This window comes from Homalodisca vitripennis, chromosome 1, assembly GCF_021130785.1.
Source record: "Homalodisca vitripennis isolate AUS2020 chromosome 1, UT_GWSS_2.1, whole genome shotgun sequence".
Classification (NCBI taxonomy): domain Eukaryota; kingdom Metazoa; phylum Arthropoda; class Insecta; order Hemiptera; family Cicadellidae; genus Homalodisca; species Homalodisca vitripennis.
Window position 1 is genome coordinate 4,498,726 of NC_060207.1, and position 19,751 is coordinate 4,518,476.

Here is a 19,751-nt window from a genome sequence, read left to right on the forward strand (position 1 = left end):
GTGTGTAATGGTGCACAATTGAGGTACAATTTGACTCGGTTGCTCCACCGTACTTAGAAATCGTGTCAGAACTTCGTAGTGAACTCAATTGTGGACCTGATGAGACAATGAGACTCACTTCACCTATTTATAAGTGTCTCTGATGTTGAAACAATGTGAAGATTAGTTTTGAGCTTCTTTGTTGCCAACTTTCTTTGATCTCTTTAGACAAACATGACTCCAGATTCCAGGAGTCAAGTCTGAGACAGTGTAAGATACCACAATCAGAATTATCTTTATTCCAAGTTTACATATGGTGTACTTGAATGGTGTCAAGAATATAAACACAATAGATATATTTAAATACATAAGTGGACGTTTGTTTAGCCCACAGCAAATCCATAAAAATTGATAAAAAATAAACAATATTAATTATGAATAATTTAGATAAGTATAAAATAAATGGTAACATAAATACATACAATCTTTATCCATTATGAATTTCAAAAAAATCAGAGAAGGAAGGATATAATGGTAGTTATGTTATGTAATTTTGCAATTTAATTTAAAAAATGTTAGTCTTTTCCATTAATTTTAAATAATTTGCAAGTATATTAAAGAATTTTGCACCCATATATTTTGGCTTTTTACAATAGGTAAATTATGACAATCTACAACCACATTATTTCTATTTAGGGTATATAGTTGTGAATGTAACCACAGGTACTAATGTCATTTACATGGTTTTTGACTGACATGATAGTGCTATTGATATACAGGGTCTGTATAATAAGTAACCGGACTGACTTCAGGAAATTTTTGTATTGGCAAAATATGTACAATTTTTCTTTAGAAATCTTCAAAGTAGTCCCCACTGGAGTCGATAACACGCTGATACCGTATTTTCCAATCCCTGAACGCTCCCTGGAAGTCGGCAACCTCGATGTTGTCTAGAGCCCTTGTCGTAGCACGTTGAACGTTTTCCAGAGTCCCGAACCGCGTCCCCTTAAGGTGTCTCTTCATCTTGGGGAACAGAAAGAAGTCCGGTGGTGCCATATCCGGGCTGTAAGGAGGCTGTGGCAACGTTGCCCTCGACTGTTTTGCCAACTGTTCGGTGACGAGCAGGCAGGTGTGCGACCGTGCATTGTCGTGATGACGAATCCACGTATCGGCAATCTCTGGACGGTTAGTCGACGGAGCACCTCTCTGTAGTACTGGCCGTTTACAGTTTGACCGGGTGGCACAAACTCTTTGTGAACAATGCCTTTCACGTCAAAGAAAGCAATGAGCATCGACTTCACCTTCGATTTGCTCATGCACGCTTTTTTCGGTCGTGGTGACGCCGGTGTGTGCCACTCCGAACTCTGCCGCTTCGTCTCAGGATCGTATTAAAAAACCCACGTCTCGTCTCCTGTAATAACGTGGTTGAAAAACTCTGGTTCGGTTTGCAGTCGATCAAGGATTTCCGAAAAGACAGCAACACAACGCTTATTTTGCTCATCAGTCAGGTGTTTGGGTACCAGCATCGCGCAGATCTTCCTCATGCCCAGATCGTTCTTAATAATGTTTTGAATGGTCATCTTATCAATTCCGACCTCATCTGCGATAGCCCGAATGCTCAGACAACGATCACTGTTCAACACATCACGCACTTTTTGCACATTTGTGTCCGTGTGACTCGTTGATGGAGGACCGACGCGCTGTTTGTCATGGACGTCATCGCGGCCCTCCCGGAAATTTTTGTGCCACTGAAACACCTGAGTTCTGGACAGAGCATCCTCACCGTAAGCCTCTTGAATCATTTGAAGAGTTTCCGTGGCCGTTTTCTAGAGTTTGACACAAAATTTAATGCTAAAACGTTGCTCGATCGTACTCTCCGTTTTCACTCCGACGGGGTAACTGAACATGCACTCCGCTCTCGCTCGATACTAACTCTCCAAGCGCTTGGAGGCAACTGCTGCAGCCAGGTTCCCTTTCACTAGACCCCCCAACACCACTACAGCACCAGACACCGGTTAGCAGACGCTTTGACGGAGCGGGGCAGGCTCAGTCCGGTTACTTATTATACAGACCCTGTATGCACTATAAACTGTCATTATCCCCAATCGAGGGTAATGTGTTTTAACTGATTCATCCCATTGCAATTTTAGAATAATACGGATTGCTTTCTTCTGAATAATTAAAATTGAATCTAAATTTTTTGCCGATCTAGATCCATATAAAGAAATACCGAATGTAAAATGTGCAAATATTTATAGACTTTAGTGTTTGATCTGTACATAATTTTGACATTCTACGTAGATCATATAAACCAGAATTAATTTTTGATACAATCTTATCTGAATGTTTATTCAAATTTAGGGAACTGTCCAAAGTAAGGCCCAAGAATTTGGGGGGTGATTCCTGTTTTTCGGAAACTTTTTAGCAGTTAGACCTGTATACAAGGGGAAGGATTAACAATAATTATTTAAAAACTACTTTCATATAGCTATTTATCAACAATAGGATGATACTAGAAAAGTATGTGTTAGAACAAATTTTTAAAATATAATAACGTTAAAATAAACATCAATGTGGATTTAAGAAAACAAAAGTACAGAACAAAGCTTAGGCTTTGTTTATAACACAACTAATGATTCATAGAGCAGAAGAGTCCTTGTCCTATCACTATTCATCAACTTTAGTAACGTGTTCCAGACTACAGTATAGAACATGATGAAATAATACAATTTTAAATAATATAAGTATAAAGGTAAATATTTGAAGTGGTTTAAAACCAGCAGTAACAGAAAACTAGTATCTGTATTTTATTTTTAGTTGGGGTAAAACATTTTGTTGTCATTTTTCCTAACTTGAATTATAATTAAAGTAAATTATTATTACTTACACATAAAACAATTTTTAAAAGTTTTATGAAAGCTTTGTGGATATATTTATCAAACACACACTATGGAAATAGAGTTTGTTGATACTAAGAAGCTTTGAAGCTGATTCTCAAATCCACTGAATCTTCAAGAAAGATTCAAATTAGAGAATATATTGAATTAGAGAATATGTATTTTTTATCACCGTATATAAATATCCTAACTATACTAATAATCATTGTTTTGTAAATTATTATTAGCTTACAGTTAGTATTTTTAATTTCTGTTTGAGCATCACTGTGTGCCTGCCGCTATATTTGTGTACAACAGTTGATTGACATTACAGTGCTGTTTTTATTGTACTTTACACAGCCACTTGGCCACTACTTATTACAGCAGAAATCACTTAACTACAAAATTAAGTTTATGAGTTTTAGTGGATATAATCATCAAACTCTTTGTCAGTTTCAAAACATGTGGCAGATATCTCCATTCACTAAGGAAATATTATTTGCGGATATATCACTTTAAAAAACCTTCCTGTGTTCTAGGCTCTCGTCTTCAGTGGCCGCAAGGGTATCCCAGTTGACATAATGGACAAATGCTGGATCTTTCCCTAACCCTTAACACTCACTTTACCTTCCTCTGTTCTAGGCTCTCGTCTTCAGTGGCCGCAAGAGTATCCCAGTTGACATAATGGACAAATGCTGGATCTTTCCCTAACCCTTAACACTCACTTTACCTTCCTCTGTTTGGAGGGAGATTTAAGCAGGACAGGTGCTGTATGACCGTAATTATGCCTGCCCAACTACAGTACTTATACCCTGAGAAGCCTCTGGCGAGGATTCAAGACTCTCTCATGTCTTTCAAGATCTTTTAGGATTTGAACTTGTGTAATATATTTCAGTCTCTAAATTTGTCGCCTTATACTGTGCACGTACGTCCATCATTGTTTCCAGCCTCACAATGTTATTCATTGACAGTGCTGTAGATTTTGGTTCGGTGTCTCCAAGTTACACAAGTAAAGTACGTAAGAGAGGCCAAAATAATCTCAGCAGCGGACTGATTGATTGAATTGAGTGTTCCCCATATACGAGCAATCTCTGGATTCTCAATAAGCATAATATAATCTCATTACTACTAACTGCCACTTGTATGCCCTTCTGTTGATTAATCTTAGCGGGAAGAGGTAATTTACCAAACGAGTGCAAGTAAAGAAATAAGAGAGCAGATGAAATATCTGATTATGTCAAGAGTATTACAAAACATCCATATCCAGGTCTCACACGGAGAACCTAATTCTCTAGAATCAACAAACTTGTATTACCCATCTTCTCTTCTCTAGATTAATGAATTAATAAATGAATACTCATTATAAAGGGGACAGTAAATAAACAGTATCCAAAAACAAAAAGAGAATTAGTAAGGATTAAACTCTTCTTAACCAACATGTAAAATATAAATTTGTTTTATACATTTTACCCAAATAATTAAGAGGTGGGTTCTCGTATTTATAAATGTAAGTGAGATGTCCTCTTAAATCTAGGACAATCAATAAACATATTAAACACATCTCTCTGAAGCATTAATGATTGAACTCACCACTTTATCTTTTGATCGCATTTTGAGCCGAGCTCGGTACTCATTTTCGATACGAGCTGCAACTCCATCACAGTCTTCTACCAAAGGGAGTTGAGAGGGCGAGTTACTGGCTGATGAGAACTCGGAGAACTTGGGAGTGTCATCCAACCATTTATTGATGTCCTACAACGTACAATCAGCTTAAGTAGTTATTTTACTTGAGTCACAAAACTTACTTTCTAAATGTCAACACTGTTTTCGGGAGGGTAAATCTACTACCTCTACAGTACTTAATTTAATTGATTTATCTTTGAACGCTTTTGAAAGAAAAGAGTCAGTTTCTGTATTTGTATGTGATCTTAGTAAGGCTTTTTATTGTGTTCCATTTAATATTCTATTAAATAAACTAAAGTTCTACGGTATTGAGGATACTTCTGTAAAAATAATTCAGTCTTATCATTTAATAGGAGTCAATTTATTTAAGTAAAAAATAAATGTTTCTCTATAAAAACGCGTTGAGACAGGTGTGCCTCAAGACTCTGTTCTAAGGCCCTTCTATTCCTCAGTATATATAAATGATTTGCCTAAAAATTTCATTATTTATGCTAATGACACCACTTTAATGGCCCATCACAACAATCTTAATTACTTAAAATATATCACTAAAGAAGCAGAAGTGAGGGCTCTTTGCTGTTGTTCTTCTAACAAATTATTTTCTAATCCTGAAAAAATACAATACTTAACTCCAAGCCTTAAGCAAGATGTTAACATGGAATCTGTCAGGCTTCTGGGATTTCAAATAGATTCTAAGGTATAATGGTCCCTGCATATTGAAACAGTTTGTAACAAAATATCAAGAGTACTACTATGGAAATTGAAAAACTTTGTAAGCTTGGAATATTTAAGAATGTCATATTTCGGTATGTTTCAATCACATATACTGTGTGGTATACTAGCTTGGAGCCATTCTCCACATGTAAATGATATTCTTTTGTTGCAGAGAAAGGCAGTCCGTAACACTGCAGGAGTGGGTTCACTTGCTCACTGTAATCCACTTTTCATTAAACTCAAAATCCCCACAGTTGTAAATTTGTATGTTTTTCAGGTACTATTGTACACCAAAACAAATTTACAGAAATTTCTAACTAGAAAAGATATTCACCAGTATAATACTAGAAGTGGAGTTAAACCCTCACAGACTGGCTAAAACTGGTACGGTTTTCAAACTAAACTGTATTTGTTTTTTTAATATATATATAAAATTGGATTATTCAAAACCCATTTTATAGTACAACTACATTTTTTAATTGCAATTTTAATGTGCACTTTTAGCTTTTAACTGTTGCGACTAAGTAGTTTTAGAAAAACCCATTAATTTATTGATTTATACAGTTTTATTTAGTATGTATTAAAGTATATTTTAAATTATATTTGTTCAAACTGTACATATTTAATAATAATAATAATATTAAACTGAATATTTATAAATAATCAAAGTAATTGACCTAATTTAACTATTCTTAATAGTTATTGGTTATAGTGCTGATTGTGAGACCTACAGATTTTTGATCTTTGATTTTTCAATGTTAAAATACACTAAAACTGTGTAAATTAGAAAAAATAAGTTGACTTTGCCTATTCAATGTAAAGTATGACAATAAAATTCTTGATTCTTGATTATAGGAAATAAGTTTGTAATAACTGCTATAGACTACTTTTATCAATTCTTCCATTAATTTCTAACCAAATCATGAAAAAGCACAATTAAATAAAGAACAAGGCCGATATAAAAAGGATTTGTAATAAAACTCACAAACTCTATGTTCCCAAAACTGCACAAACTTAAAGTACAAAACCTTTAACAGTTATACCTCAAATTTCAATATGACATAGATAATATTTGTTGTACCACAACTTTGGTTATAATACTGGAATAACACCTCAGTATCTGATGACAGTTCTATTTATCTCATTGTACTGAAACTTTTGGTTCATCACAGACCTCTTTAAGTTATTGGAATCAGTTTCACAAAGTTGTGTAAAAAGTAAAAATATTTATTCCAAACAAAAAAATTGTTAATAATACTTTACAATGGAAGAATTATATACTCATTAAGTATTTTAGTGTTCCCAGCTACTAGAAAAATGAATTAGTCTTTACGTTATTGTCTCTGTCTATTTTGATAATGTTAGATCTTACAACACTGACGTTACTTTGGTATCTGTGGAGCACCAATATTTTGGTTAGATATGATGCTGTAACAAGTTAAAATGTAAAATAAATATGCAGTTGTTTGTTTAAATTTTGTTTTTAATGATGGATAATTTGAAAGATTAACAGGATTTCAGACATTTGCCATTGTTAAATGTAACAAAAATAGAACACTAAGTTTTGAGGATTGTAATCTAACTTCTTCCTCAGGTTTCTGCCCATTTGGCACACGGAATAATGAACAACATTTCACTGTCACTGGCGCTGTGAAACATCTTGCTGTGACTTTGCTTGGATTCATTCTAACAGTCTGGACTTCATGCAGTTGGTATACCAGGCAGGTATTGCTTGGATTCATTCTCACCGGTCTGGACTTCATGCAGTTGGTATACCAGGCAAGTATTGCTTGGATTCATTCTCACCGGTCTGGACTTCATGCAGTTGGTATACCAGGCAAGTATTGCTTGGATTCATTCTCACCGGTCTGGACTTCATGCAATTGGTATACCAGGCAAGTATTGCTTGGATTCATTTCACCAGTCTGGACTTCATGCAGTTGATATACCAGGCAAGCATTGCTTGGATTCATTCTCACCAGTCCGGACTTCATACAATTGGTATACCAGGCAAGTATTGCTTGGATTCGTTTCACCAGTCCGGACTTCATACAATTGGTATACCAGGCAAGTATTGCTTGGATTCATTTCACCAGTCCGGACTTCATGCAGTTGGTATACCAGGCAAGCATTGCTTGGATTCATTCTCACCAGTCCGGACTTCATACAATTGGTATACCAGGCAAGTATTGCTTGGATTCATTCTCATCAGTCCAGACTTCATACAATTGGTATACCAGACAAGTATTGCTTGGATTAATTCTCACCAGTCCGGACTTCATGCAGTCGTTATACCAGGCAGGTGTTGCTTGGATTCATTCTCACCAGTCCGGACTTCATACAATTGGTATACCAGGCAAGTATTGCTTGGATTCATTTCACCAGTCCGGACTTCATACAATTGGTATACCAGGCAAGTATTGCTTGGATTCATTTCACCAGTCTGGACTTCATGCAGTTGGTATACCAGGCAAGTATTGCTTGGATTCATTTCACCAGTCCGGACTTCATACAATTGGTATACCAGGCAAGTATTGCTTGGATTCATTTCACCAGTCTGGACTTCATGCAGTTGGTATACCAGGCAAGTATTGCTTGGATTCATTTCACCAGTCTGGACTTCATGCAGTTGGTATACCAGGCAAGTATTGCTTGGATTCATTTCACCAGTCTGGACTTCATGCAGTTGGTATACCAGGCAAGTATTGCTTGGATTCATTTCACCAGTCCGGACTTCATACAATTGGTATACCAGGCAAGTATTGCTTGGATTCATTTCACCAGTCTGGACTTCATGCAGTTGGTATACCAGGCAAGTATTGCTTGGATTCATTTCACCAGTCCGGACTTCATACAATTGGTATACCAGGCAAGTATTGCTTGGATTCATTTCACCAGTCCGGACTTCATACAATTGGTATACCAGGCAAGTATTGCTTGGATTCATTTCACCAGTCTGGACTTCATGCAGTTGGTATACCAGGCAAGTATTGCTTAGATTCATTTCACCAGTCTGGACTTCATGCAGTTGGTATACCAGGCAAGCATTGCTTGGATTCATTCTCATCAGTATATATAGAAAATATACTTCAACTCTCTAAACAGTTTGTTCTATTTCTTTAACTCATAACAATGACAAATCCACAGAATCCTGTTAGTCTTTCAACTATAAAGTCAGATAAATGTAATGTAAGAAGCACTTTCTTGGATATGAATCAGCTCGTAGTATAAGCAAGTCAATTGCCTACCAAGCTATTATGAAATTGTTCAGAGATACACCAGTTCACGAACTGGCTGATGCAGCTAAACTGACTCAGGCAATTTCCCTTATTACTGAACATGGTCAATTGCAGAAACACTTGCACACCTAAGGACTACTGATGACCCTTGATAATCAGCCAGAGGAGATTGCTATACACATTATTTTGGATTGTGAGAGGCATGAGGTTAGAAGAACCCTATTTGGAACCTCACAATTAGTTGATGAATTCAACATCAGCATCGGACAAAAGCTCGTTGATGTTACAGGGGTAGCCAGACCATACTAGCAGTACTCGGGGTATGCAATTAGCTGTCACGTTGAAAACTAACAGTCCTTTATACCCCCCCCCTCCAACCTAGTAAAACTGAAAACTACAAGCAACGGGCAAATTAATTTGAGCGCTGAGGAAAGTAAACAAATAATGAATAATACAGATGAAATAGAAATGGCAGTTGTTGGGTTGATGATCTAAGACAGCTAGCTGTATATGAAGAAAATAATTTCTCTGTTTTGAGACATTTTAATATATCCTTGAATCTGAATCTCTATTACACTGTTGCTATTAAAAAACAAAAACACCACATTAAGGAAAAAAAACAATGTACCTTCAATGTTTGTTCGGTTGCCAGTTCTAGAGCTTCAATGTCGGTTACATTTTTTATCGCAACTGGCTTTTTCCCTGGCCGTTTGGTTTCCAGAGTTTTCTTGGGACCTTTGTACCTGCTCCTTGTTTCACTACTCTGACTCTCTGTGTCTTTTTGGCTGTCCTCAACATCAGACTCTTCTTTAACAGTCTCTGCATTCTCTATTTCGTTGTCACTCTCATTGCTCCTGCAAAATAATAAAAAAATGCAATTAATAATTATTTCACTATTTAAATTATCCTTGACATATCATTAGAATATAAACCCTTTCCTCAACACATTTTTCAACTCTTTACTAACTTGTTATCGCTAATAGTTTTTTAAGATAAAACATAACAGAAATGGAACAAAACAGACATTTAATAAAACCTTTTTTTGTATTTTTGCGTTAAAAATGGAAACAAGAGGTTTTTTCTGAGCCACTTTAACACACATTCAAGATTTAAACAGAATAGTAACCACATATTATGGTGGGTTGTGCTTGTAAAAATAAATTTCTCGTAATATTACATGAAATCGTTACAGAAATAAAACTGTACGGAATAAAAGAATACCTGTGACTTGGTGCAGGTGAGTGTTTAGAAGCTTGAGATGTTTTTCTTCTTCTTCCTTTTTGCTCTCCAGGAAACTCCACTGCCACCTCTTCATCAGTGGATATTTCAGTTTCCAAGTACCGATCGACAGCAGCATCAAATGCTTCTTGTAGTTTTCCGACCATTTCAGTGTATTCTGTTAAAACAAATATTATATAAATTACATACGCCTTTGGCTCGCTGGGGATTCCCTAATTCCCTAAGAGCGTTTCCTGATTCGGGGATAAGAGGAATTAGGTATTATTTGAATTTCATGCTCACAGCTGTATCCGTTCTCGAGACTTGATTATCTATGATTTTTAGTGATCTGTCTTCAAGAAAATTTGAAACTATATAACAGTGATGACAGAAAAAAATATCAATTTATTTTTCCTTGTAATCTAAAACAGTACTGAGTTATTCATGAAAAAATATAGAAAATGTATGTTTGATAAAAATGTAATTAATACCTTCGTATGTATTTTAACAAACTCTTTCTATTATAAACTATGTTGTTTTATATATAACTGGAAAGAACATGACACTTGATGTAAAATGATACCTCTCTTGGTCAGTTAGAAGGGCACCTAAATCAATTTCAGAAATGTCTGTTCATGTAATTTCGGAAACTTTATTGTATTTTGGAAACGGTTTGAGAGAACAATTTAAAATTTAGTATTTCTTTTCAGTCTCAGCACTCACTACTATTATAACAAATTTTAGCAAAATTTAAAATATGAGGTTAATTGAGTGTGTTTATTTGAATGGAATGGCCAGCATGTAAAAAAGAACCAAACAATATTGGTCACAAAATTATTAAATTTTTAATGAAATAAGGTAGCCTCCATGCTTGTATTTTGGTTTTCTACACAAATATACAAGTGTAGGAATGTCTTAAATGAATAATTGGCGATATTCAATTACCATTTTCGGATCCATTATATTGTCGACAATTGTCCACTATGAGTTGAAAGTCCGACTTGAAATCGTTGAAAGACGAATACTCCCCCGCATCAAGTTTGTCTTCCATCCTCTGGAGGTCCATAGGCTTGGCAATTACTGAGTAGTAGCGCGGCGCATACTCCTCTTCCACGGGATCCAGGAACGGCCAGGCATCTTCGTGGTTTTTCAGACGGTCCAGAATTTTGTAAAGACCTGTTTGCAGATCCTCAACGCTTTGCCGAAATCTGAAAAAGTACAATTGCTATAATCGCACACACAGTGGGTGCTCCCACTTGGTTATTAATGTTTCTACATTTACCAAAGGGTGTTCATGTTTTACAATTTTAAATTAAATATTTAAATACACTTTTCAGTAAAGAAACTTAAGAATTATAAAACACTACAGATTGGAGAATGAATTTATTTACATCTAGTGGTATTCAAAACAAATTGTGATTCATATACAGTAGTAAGTGTTCTTCAAATGCAAATGTTAAAAAATCCAATATTTTTTATTGTTTTTATTTTAGATAGGTTTTTCTGTCTTCAATGAAAACACATGCAACAAACTTCAATCCTACAGTTATTTGTGTGAGTTTTTGTCTGAGTTAGTTACAAGCATATCTAATGTGCTTATATGTAATGTATCAAAATAAAAATATTTTTACTCATTGGTGATTACTTTAACAACATTGATGTCAAAAATACTGTCAATTCCTAATCAACTTCTTTCTTATGATAAAAGTAATGAATTGTCTGTTGCTTATTCCACAACTTAATACACACAGGATCAAGTATGTAAGTCTTTCCGATATATATTTCTATTTTGAATAAGAAAAATTCCACAATGATGTTAGTTACAATTTTTAAAAGTAATAATTTTTTAAACTTTCATTATAAAGTTTATTACTTTACAAGTAAAGCTCATTAAGAAAGTAATTTAAATATAAACATACATAAAACATGTTTTAAGTAATATTAAACTCAAGCTTTTAAAAAACACATTAAAAGAAACATAATATTCAGTAATGTAAGGGAGGTATGGAAGAAACTGATTAAATTAAAACGATATAACATGCAATCATAGCACTGTTATCATTTTATAATGTTAGAAATAAATAAGAATGTATATTTTATATTACAACAAATGGTACAAATTAGTAATTTAAATACACTGAAATTAATATATTTCTCATTGATCCACTCACTGTTAGCGTATGGAATAAGCATTTATGGAGCAACACCGATAAGCAATTTAGATTGGCTATTGGTTCTACAACAAAAACCTTAAAGAGTCATGAAACATTTAAGATATACAGATTCTCTTAAATATATTATTTCTGAACTTAGAATTCTGACAGTATTTGGTTTACATATATTTGAATCAATAATAAATGTAAAACAATTTTTGATCCTATACACAAAACTAATAAACATTCACATTATACTTGTTGTAACAGACATATCGATCAACGCAGAGGTGTGGGATATTTACCCACAAAACTAATAAACATTCACATTATACTTGTTGTAACAGACATATCGATCAACGCAGAGGTGTGGGATATTTACCCACAAAATTTATAATAAATGTAAAACAATTTTTGATCCTATACACAAAACTAATAAACATTCACATTATACTTGTTGTAACAGACATATCGATCAACGCAGAGGTGTGGGATATTTACCCACAAAACTAATAAACATTCACATTATACTTGTTGTAACAGACATATCGATCAACGCAGAGGTGTGGGATATTTACCCACAAAACTAATAAACATTCACATTATACTTGTTGTAACAGACATATCGATCAACGCAGAGGTGTGGGATATTTACCCACAAAACTAATAAACATTCACATTATACTTGTTGTAACAGACATATCGATCAACGCAGAGGTGTGGGATATTTACCCACAAAATTTATAATAAATGTAAAACAATTTTTGATCCTATACACAAAACTAATAAACATTCACATTATACTTGTTGTAACAGACATATCGATCAACGCAGAGGTGTGGGATATTTACCCACAAAACTAATAAACATTCACATTATACTTGTTGTAACAGACATATCGATCAACGCAGAGGTGTGGGATATTTACCCACAAAACTAATAAACATTCACATTATACTTGTTGTAACAGACATATCGATCAACGCAGAGGTGTGGGATATTTACCCACAAAACTAATAAACATTCACATTATACTTGTTGTAACAGACATATCGATCAACGCAGAGGTGTGGGATATTTACCCACAAAACTAATAAACATTCACATTATACTTGTTGTAACAGACATATCGATCAACGCAGAGGTGTGGGATATTTACCCACAAAACTAATAAACATTCACATTATACTTGTTGTAACAGACATATCGATCAACGCAGAGGTGTGGGATATTTACCCACAAAATTTATAATAAATGTAAAACAATTTTTGATCCTATACACAAAACTAATAAACATTCACATTATACTTGTTGTAATAGACATATCGATCAACGCAGAGGTGTGGGATATTTACCCACAAAACTAATAAACATTCACATTATACTTGTTGTAACAGACATATCGATCAACGCAGAGGTGTGGGATATTTACCTAAGCTGTCTCTATATTCTTTTGACAAATATTTCAATATTAATTAAACCAATTAATTAACTTAAAGAAGAATTGAAAATAAATTGTTAAAAGATGCAAGCTTTATCATTAAAATGAACTAATGTTACCATTTTTATTTATATTTTAAAATTAATATTAATATTTAGTTTTATTGTAATGACACTATTCTTTGTACCTTGTACATATTATTAAATAAAGTGGTTTGACTATGACTATGAAAATTAAAGTCTCTAATAAAATACTACTCTTCATTAAAATATAAAATTTTACCTTTTGTGTGGGGATTGGATGAGAAACGAACATTCGGTCTTTCTAACTATCAATTTTTAATTTATTGGTCGAGTGTTAATTATTAATTAATGTATTAAATGATAAATTAAAAATTTGAGATAATTTTAATGGATTCTTACATTGTTAATTATTTTTTCTTTACAAATACACACATATGTTCCATGAAAAGGACACATCTTGGATAAATACAATATATACAAAATCATCAATACGATCATCTAACCACATTTTTCAGCATACTAATTATTAAAATGGTCACTATCACTGAACATTCCCGCTAGCTGCAATCACTCTCATAATTCAAATTGTTTATTTGGAAAATCAGTACAAATGTGTCTTTAAAACTGAAGCAAATATAAGTCAACTCATATTTTTGTAATCAATTGAAGTTTACTTTCCGAAGAAAACTATTTGAATCACTAAATTTGTAATATTTTCATTTATTAATACTAAAGTGTAATCACATAGAAGTTGATTATTAAAACTAACTTAGCAGCGTTGAATACTTTTGTTCAAAATTTAATTAATTAATTTTGTAAGTAATAACCAGTTTTTTTGCTTTATTCTGACAACGCTCGTGGTCTACGGGCCTGTTTGAAGAGACCAGAATGAGGCAAAGATTCAGTTCAGTACGAGGTTGACAATACAAATACATTGCCAAACATACCTACTTATACAATTCAACAGTGACTGGGTAAACTTATATTTACTTATTAAATATTTAAATAGCAGTTGTACAAATGGATGAAATTAAATACTTTTGTGCTTTTAAACATCACAGTATATATTTCCATTGGTATTTGCAGTTGAGGAATCTTTCTTCTAAAAGTTACTATCACACAATGCTTAGGCAAGTAGCAAAATTAAATATCCTAGAACTTATTAACACTAATATCACAATATAAATTACAACATAATCAGTCAAATTCCTAGTATGTAATAAAATTAGGGACAGACCGATACAAACAAAAATACAAACAGTCAACTATTACTGACACTAAAATTGTGGCCTTGATTCTCAATTTAATACCAGTTCAGTGTGTTTTTTCTAAGTAAGAATATATGTATAAATTCTAAAAATATGTATTAAATGTGTTTGTGTCTAGAATAAAGATTCTTCTTCTTCTTCTGATGCCTAAAGTGCAATTTTTTACACCCCGCAAAAGTACCGTGAAGCCCACCAATTTACAATTTCAGCAGCCCCAGAAAATGCCAAAAACAACAGAAGAATTAAGATTACAAACTTTATTCTACTTTTCCCACTTAAAATTGTAACTTACACTATACAATAATCTTTGTGAACAACAATTATACGAGACTTTAATCTTGTAGCACTAGTCGTCACTAGCATGTCACGGCTGCCAATAGAGGTCTGTGATAAACTCATATTCTCACTACCCTACCACCCAACAATAACTGGAAACTACAAGTTTTATAAAGCTGCCATAATTATAATTGGGCCATAGAACTGAATAGTAAAATTAATACAATCATGGAATACTTAAATGTAACAACTAATTTGTAATCATTGATACTATCTTTACTACCAATTCTGAGACTTATAACTGAATTTGTATAGGTTTCATCATTAACTAACCTTCTCCCAGTTAAAACTTAATGGATGACTTGGCATTACATTAGTCACTAAAATCAAAATGCATGATGCAATGCTAAATAAAAATATTGTTTTTTATACCAGCATTAAAATTGAGTGTTATTCGTGTCCTGCAAGCAGAAGGGAGTAGGGCAGCAGAAATTCATTTGAGAATGTGCCCTGTTTATGAAGAAAACATCAAGAGTGATGGTGTACATGAATCATGTCAAAAGTTTAAAGATGGTTGAATGTCAAAGTCAAGAATTAATTCAAAGAATGTCAAAGCTGAAGCCATTCGGTGAGTTTTGTGGGTGTATTCAACATTTTTAGCACCCAGACAGCACAAATCCTTTTGCTGCCTAAATGTAACAATAGAGTAAAGAGAAGAATTTGACACTTCTGGAAATTCCAAAGACAAAGCACTTGTCTTGGATTGTGAATATATGGTTTTCTCTAAGTACTTGTTCAACAAGACTGACTGTAGTGAGAAACGCACCCTTGACCTCCTTCATTGTGCCTATCAGTTGTCCATCTTTAGACTTTCTACATCATTCACGTACAAAATGTTTTCTAAATAGACTCAAGATTCAAGATCTTTATTGGCCATTAAATAACATTTTCACTTACAATAGGCTACAATATTGTCTCTAACAAACACTAAATTCTGATATGTATAAATACAAGCAAGTCATTATTTTAAAATTACAAAAAGACTGTCTGCAGGATTCTTCATTAAAAAGATCCGCCATTAACCTGATTACCTTTTTTTGCCACAAGAAAACTTTTTTGGATGCACCAGAGTTGCCCCATAGACGGGTACCATAACAAAGGTGTATATGGAACAGTCCAAAGTAGGTAATTAACAATGTTTCAAAATTAACACAGTACTTAAGTTTACGTAGGAGAAAGACATGGTATATTCCCCTGTGGATTTCTGCTGCACTATTCCCTTCTGCTTGCAGGAAATGAAAAACACTCCTCAATTCACATTTGGCGGGAGAATCAATAGAAGCAGCCATACTCATGGGACTGCAGCTCAGTGTAAACTAGCTACTTGAACTCGGCAGTGCCAAATGTTGCAGTGAGGAACTTGCGTGATCGACTACTGCGCACACCGCAGTCATCATGAGATCGGAATTTTTTTTAAAAAAGGCCCTCATATATGTTTATTATACAATGAAAATAAGTATAACCCATATGGACAACGTTTTAGGGCTGCTGGGATTTTGCACAGTTACAGAGTTAGGGTGAAGCCACTAGCATTGTTGCCTGAGTCTCTGCCATTGTAAGCTCTAGCATCAGTAATTTCACTAGAATTGTTAATGTCAACACAAATTTCTATGTAAATAACATGAAACATAAGTTTTAACTCAACCTTATACATTGATAATCTCCTAACAATGGATGATCCATAACAGTTAAAGGTATTAACACAAAATATTAGTGCAGGTAGAGCAGCACTTGACATTAAACTACCTGTGACAATTTGTGCCTTAAGGCTGGGAGAAGTTTAATTTTTACTCAAATACTAACAGTACTTGGACTAACATTCTGCTATATACTAACAATTTGCAAAATAAAAATTACAAAACTCACAGTACTATCTATTTCTATAAAGCATTTATCACATTTATGAACAATAAAAGTACGTATTTTATTTAAAGAGAGAATTAATTATATAAACTAGATTAATATAAAAATAATAACTTGGAGGTATGTAAACACTACTAGGTCTATATGGGTTTAAATCACAAAGTGTACACATTTTATACATTGCAGTTTATTTTTTTCACTCTTCTAGCTTCTTATGAATCTCCATTTGAAAGAAAACTGGAATGGGACGCAACCATTAAATATTTGAAGCAATATAAGTAACTAGCACTTTAACTTAACTTTAAAAATAGGTGACTTACGCACAATTACATGAAGTTTTCAACAATTGTTAATAAAATAAAACTGCCTTGTACATAGAAAGTTAAAATTACAATACTTTCTCTAACAATTAATATCACGACCAATAGCTAAAAAATGATTGAATTACTTTCATTCTCAGATGCAATAACCCTTCACACGCCACTAATAAATCCATTAATTTTCCTATAACACAAAGACAAATAAAATAATTTTGTTTCTTTAAGTTCAAAGCTAATTTTTATTAAAACTAAATTAAAAAAAGGCGAAAGCAAAAAAGTATAAAACAGGACATTTTACTTTAAATTAGCGTATTTATTGATAAGAATAAAAAGAACTATTTACAAAACTGTTTTTTCAAATAAATTTTAATTTCATTGTAACATGTAACTAAACTGAAAAGTTTAACTACATTTTACTATAAAACAAGAAACATATTTCAAACTAATTACAACACTCCTACAAGATAAACAATAATAACGAGATACGTAGTATCTACTACAGACAACCGAGAAAGCAGTAATACACACCACGGATATGTTTGGTTATGGCTCTGTAGGAGAGGCAGAACTGACGAGCAGGTGGTCGGCGTTAGACATAGAGTGCTCCCCTCCCCGACACAGAGTGAAGGTCATTTATAAATACTTCCTTCTAACCGCGATAAGCACGAAGCAAGCACCGGCCAAGAGACATAATCTATAATATTGGATATAACTGTGTTTCGCGTTTTGGTCAAAGTCTACCATTCTAATATATCAGTCTACATGGGAAGGGTTAAAGTACCGTAAACCCTGAATTACAACTTTTAGAGTTCAGATTCAGTGAGCCTGATTTATTTGAGCATGGATGATCAGAGAGACAATTATGGAAATTGCTAAATACACAAATAAGTAAAGTAAAACTGTAGCATCCAATAATCAGCAGATTAGAAAACATGTATAGTGTAGAATCCATTAATTATATGCACCAAAACTGTTTACATGGCACTACAATCATGTTACATACATATCCACTTTCAAATCACATTCATGAAGTAACTTACTAGCACATTTACATATTCCCTTCACTCAAACTGCAGTCATACATTCTTACATTACTGATGGGGAGTTGTGCATTCATTATCAGGAAATTTGTAATTTAGTTCTCCTAGTGACATTTCGTAAACACACCAACATGGTGAATATATAGGCCATTAAAATTTGCAGAGATAAGCACATTAAGGTAGCGTCACTAAATAAATTTAAAACTGTTATATCAAATCTGTATCATATTGATTTATTGCATAGGGCCTAACTTATATTATTAAATTTAAACTGCTTTATACCTACTGCATTTTATCTTAAATATGTCTAATTGACATAGCCTATTGCTTGTCTGTTGAATGGCTTGAACAAAATCATTTTAATATCTGTTTTCTTGGGTCAGTCAACATTCAACATCTTCAGAAAGATTGTTAATTAACTTGACACCAACTCAAGCAGGTTGAAATGAGAGAGTTTCATAGCGATGAATGTCTCTCCCCTGGCCCAGCTCATACTTGAATCTAGAGTAAGGACAATTTCAAGTGGGGTATCAAGATGTAGGGTACCAACTCAAGTAGGTTGAAATGAGAGAGTTTCATAGCGATGAATGTCTCTCCCCTGGCCCAGCTCACACTTGAATCTAGAGTAAGGACAATTTCAAGTGGGGTATCAAGATGTAGGGTACCAACTCAAGCAGGTTGAAATGAGAGAGTTTCATAGCGATGAATGTCTCTCCCCTGGCCCAGCTCACACTTGAATCTAGAGTAAGGACAATTTCAAGTGGGGTATCAAGATGTAGGGTACCAACTCAAGTAGGTTGAAATGAGAGAGTTTCATAGCGATGAATGTCTCTCCCCTGGCCCAGCTCACACTTGAATCTAGAGTAAGGACAATTTCAAGTGGGGTATCAAGATGTAGGGTACCAACTCAAGCAGGTTGAAATGAGAGAGTTTCATAGCGATGAATGTCTCTCCCCTGGCCCAGCTCACACTTGAATCTAGAGTAAGGACAATTTCAAGTGGGGTATCAAGATGTAGGGTACCAACTCAAGCAGGTTGAAATGAGAGAGTTTCATAGCGATGAATGTCTCTCCCCTGGCCCAGCTCACACTTGAATCTAGAGTAAGGACAATTTCAAGTGGGGTATCAAGATGTAGGGTACCAACTCAAGTAGGTTGAAATGAGAGAATTTCATAGCGATGAATGTCTCTCCCCTGGCCCAGCTCACACTTGAATCTAGAGTAAGGACAATTTCAAGTGGGGTATCAAGATGTAGGGTACCAACTCAAGTAGGTTGAAATGAGAGAATTTCATAGCGATGAATGTCTCTCCCCTGGCCCAGCTCACACTTGAATCTAGAGTAAGGACAATTTCAAGTGGGGTATCAAGATGTAGGGTACCAACTCAAGTAGGTTGAAATGAGAGAGTTTCATAGCGATGAATGTCTCTCCCCTGGCCCAGCTCACACTTGAATCTAGAGTAAGGACAATTTCAAGTGGGGTATCAAGATGTAGGGTACCAACTCAAGTAGGTTGAAATGAGAGAATTTCATAGCGATGAATGACTCTCCCCTGGCTCAGCTCACACTTGAATCTAGAGTAAGGACAATTTCAAGTGGG

General features: G+C 34.2%; 1 protein-coding gene across 1 annotated transcript in view; it reads right to left on the bottom strand.

The window, feature by feature from the left end:
• Positions 1 to 19,751, bottom strand: part of LOC124356708 — a 47,288-nt gene that overhangs the window by 8,320 nt on the left and 19,217 nt on the right. The window contains exons 9-12 of the mRNA XM_046807883.1: positions 10,655 to 10,917; positions 9,713 to 9,887; positions 9,120 to 9,345; positions 4,446 to 4,607 (exon numbers count right to left, since the gene is read on the bottom strand). Coding sequence (XP_046663839.1) covers positions 4,446 to 4,607; positions 9,120 to 9,345; positions 9,713 to 9,887; positions 10,655 to 10,917 — 826 coding nt within the window. The remainder of the gene's footprint in view (positions 1 to 4,445; positions 4,608 to 9,119; positions 9,346 to 9,712; positions 9,888 to 10,654; positions 10,918 to 19,751) is intronic.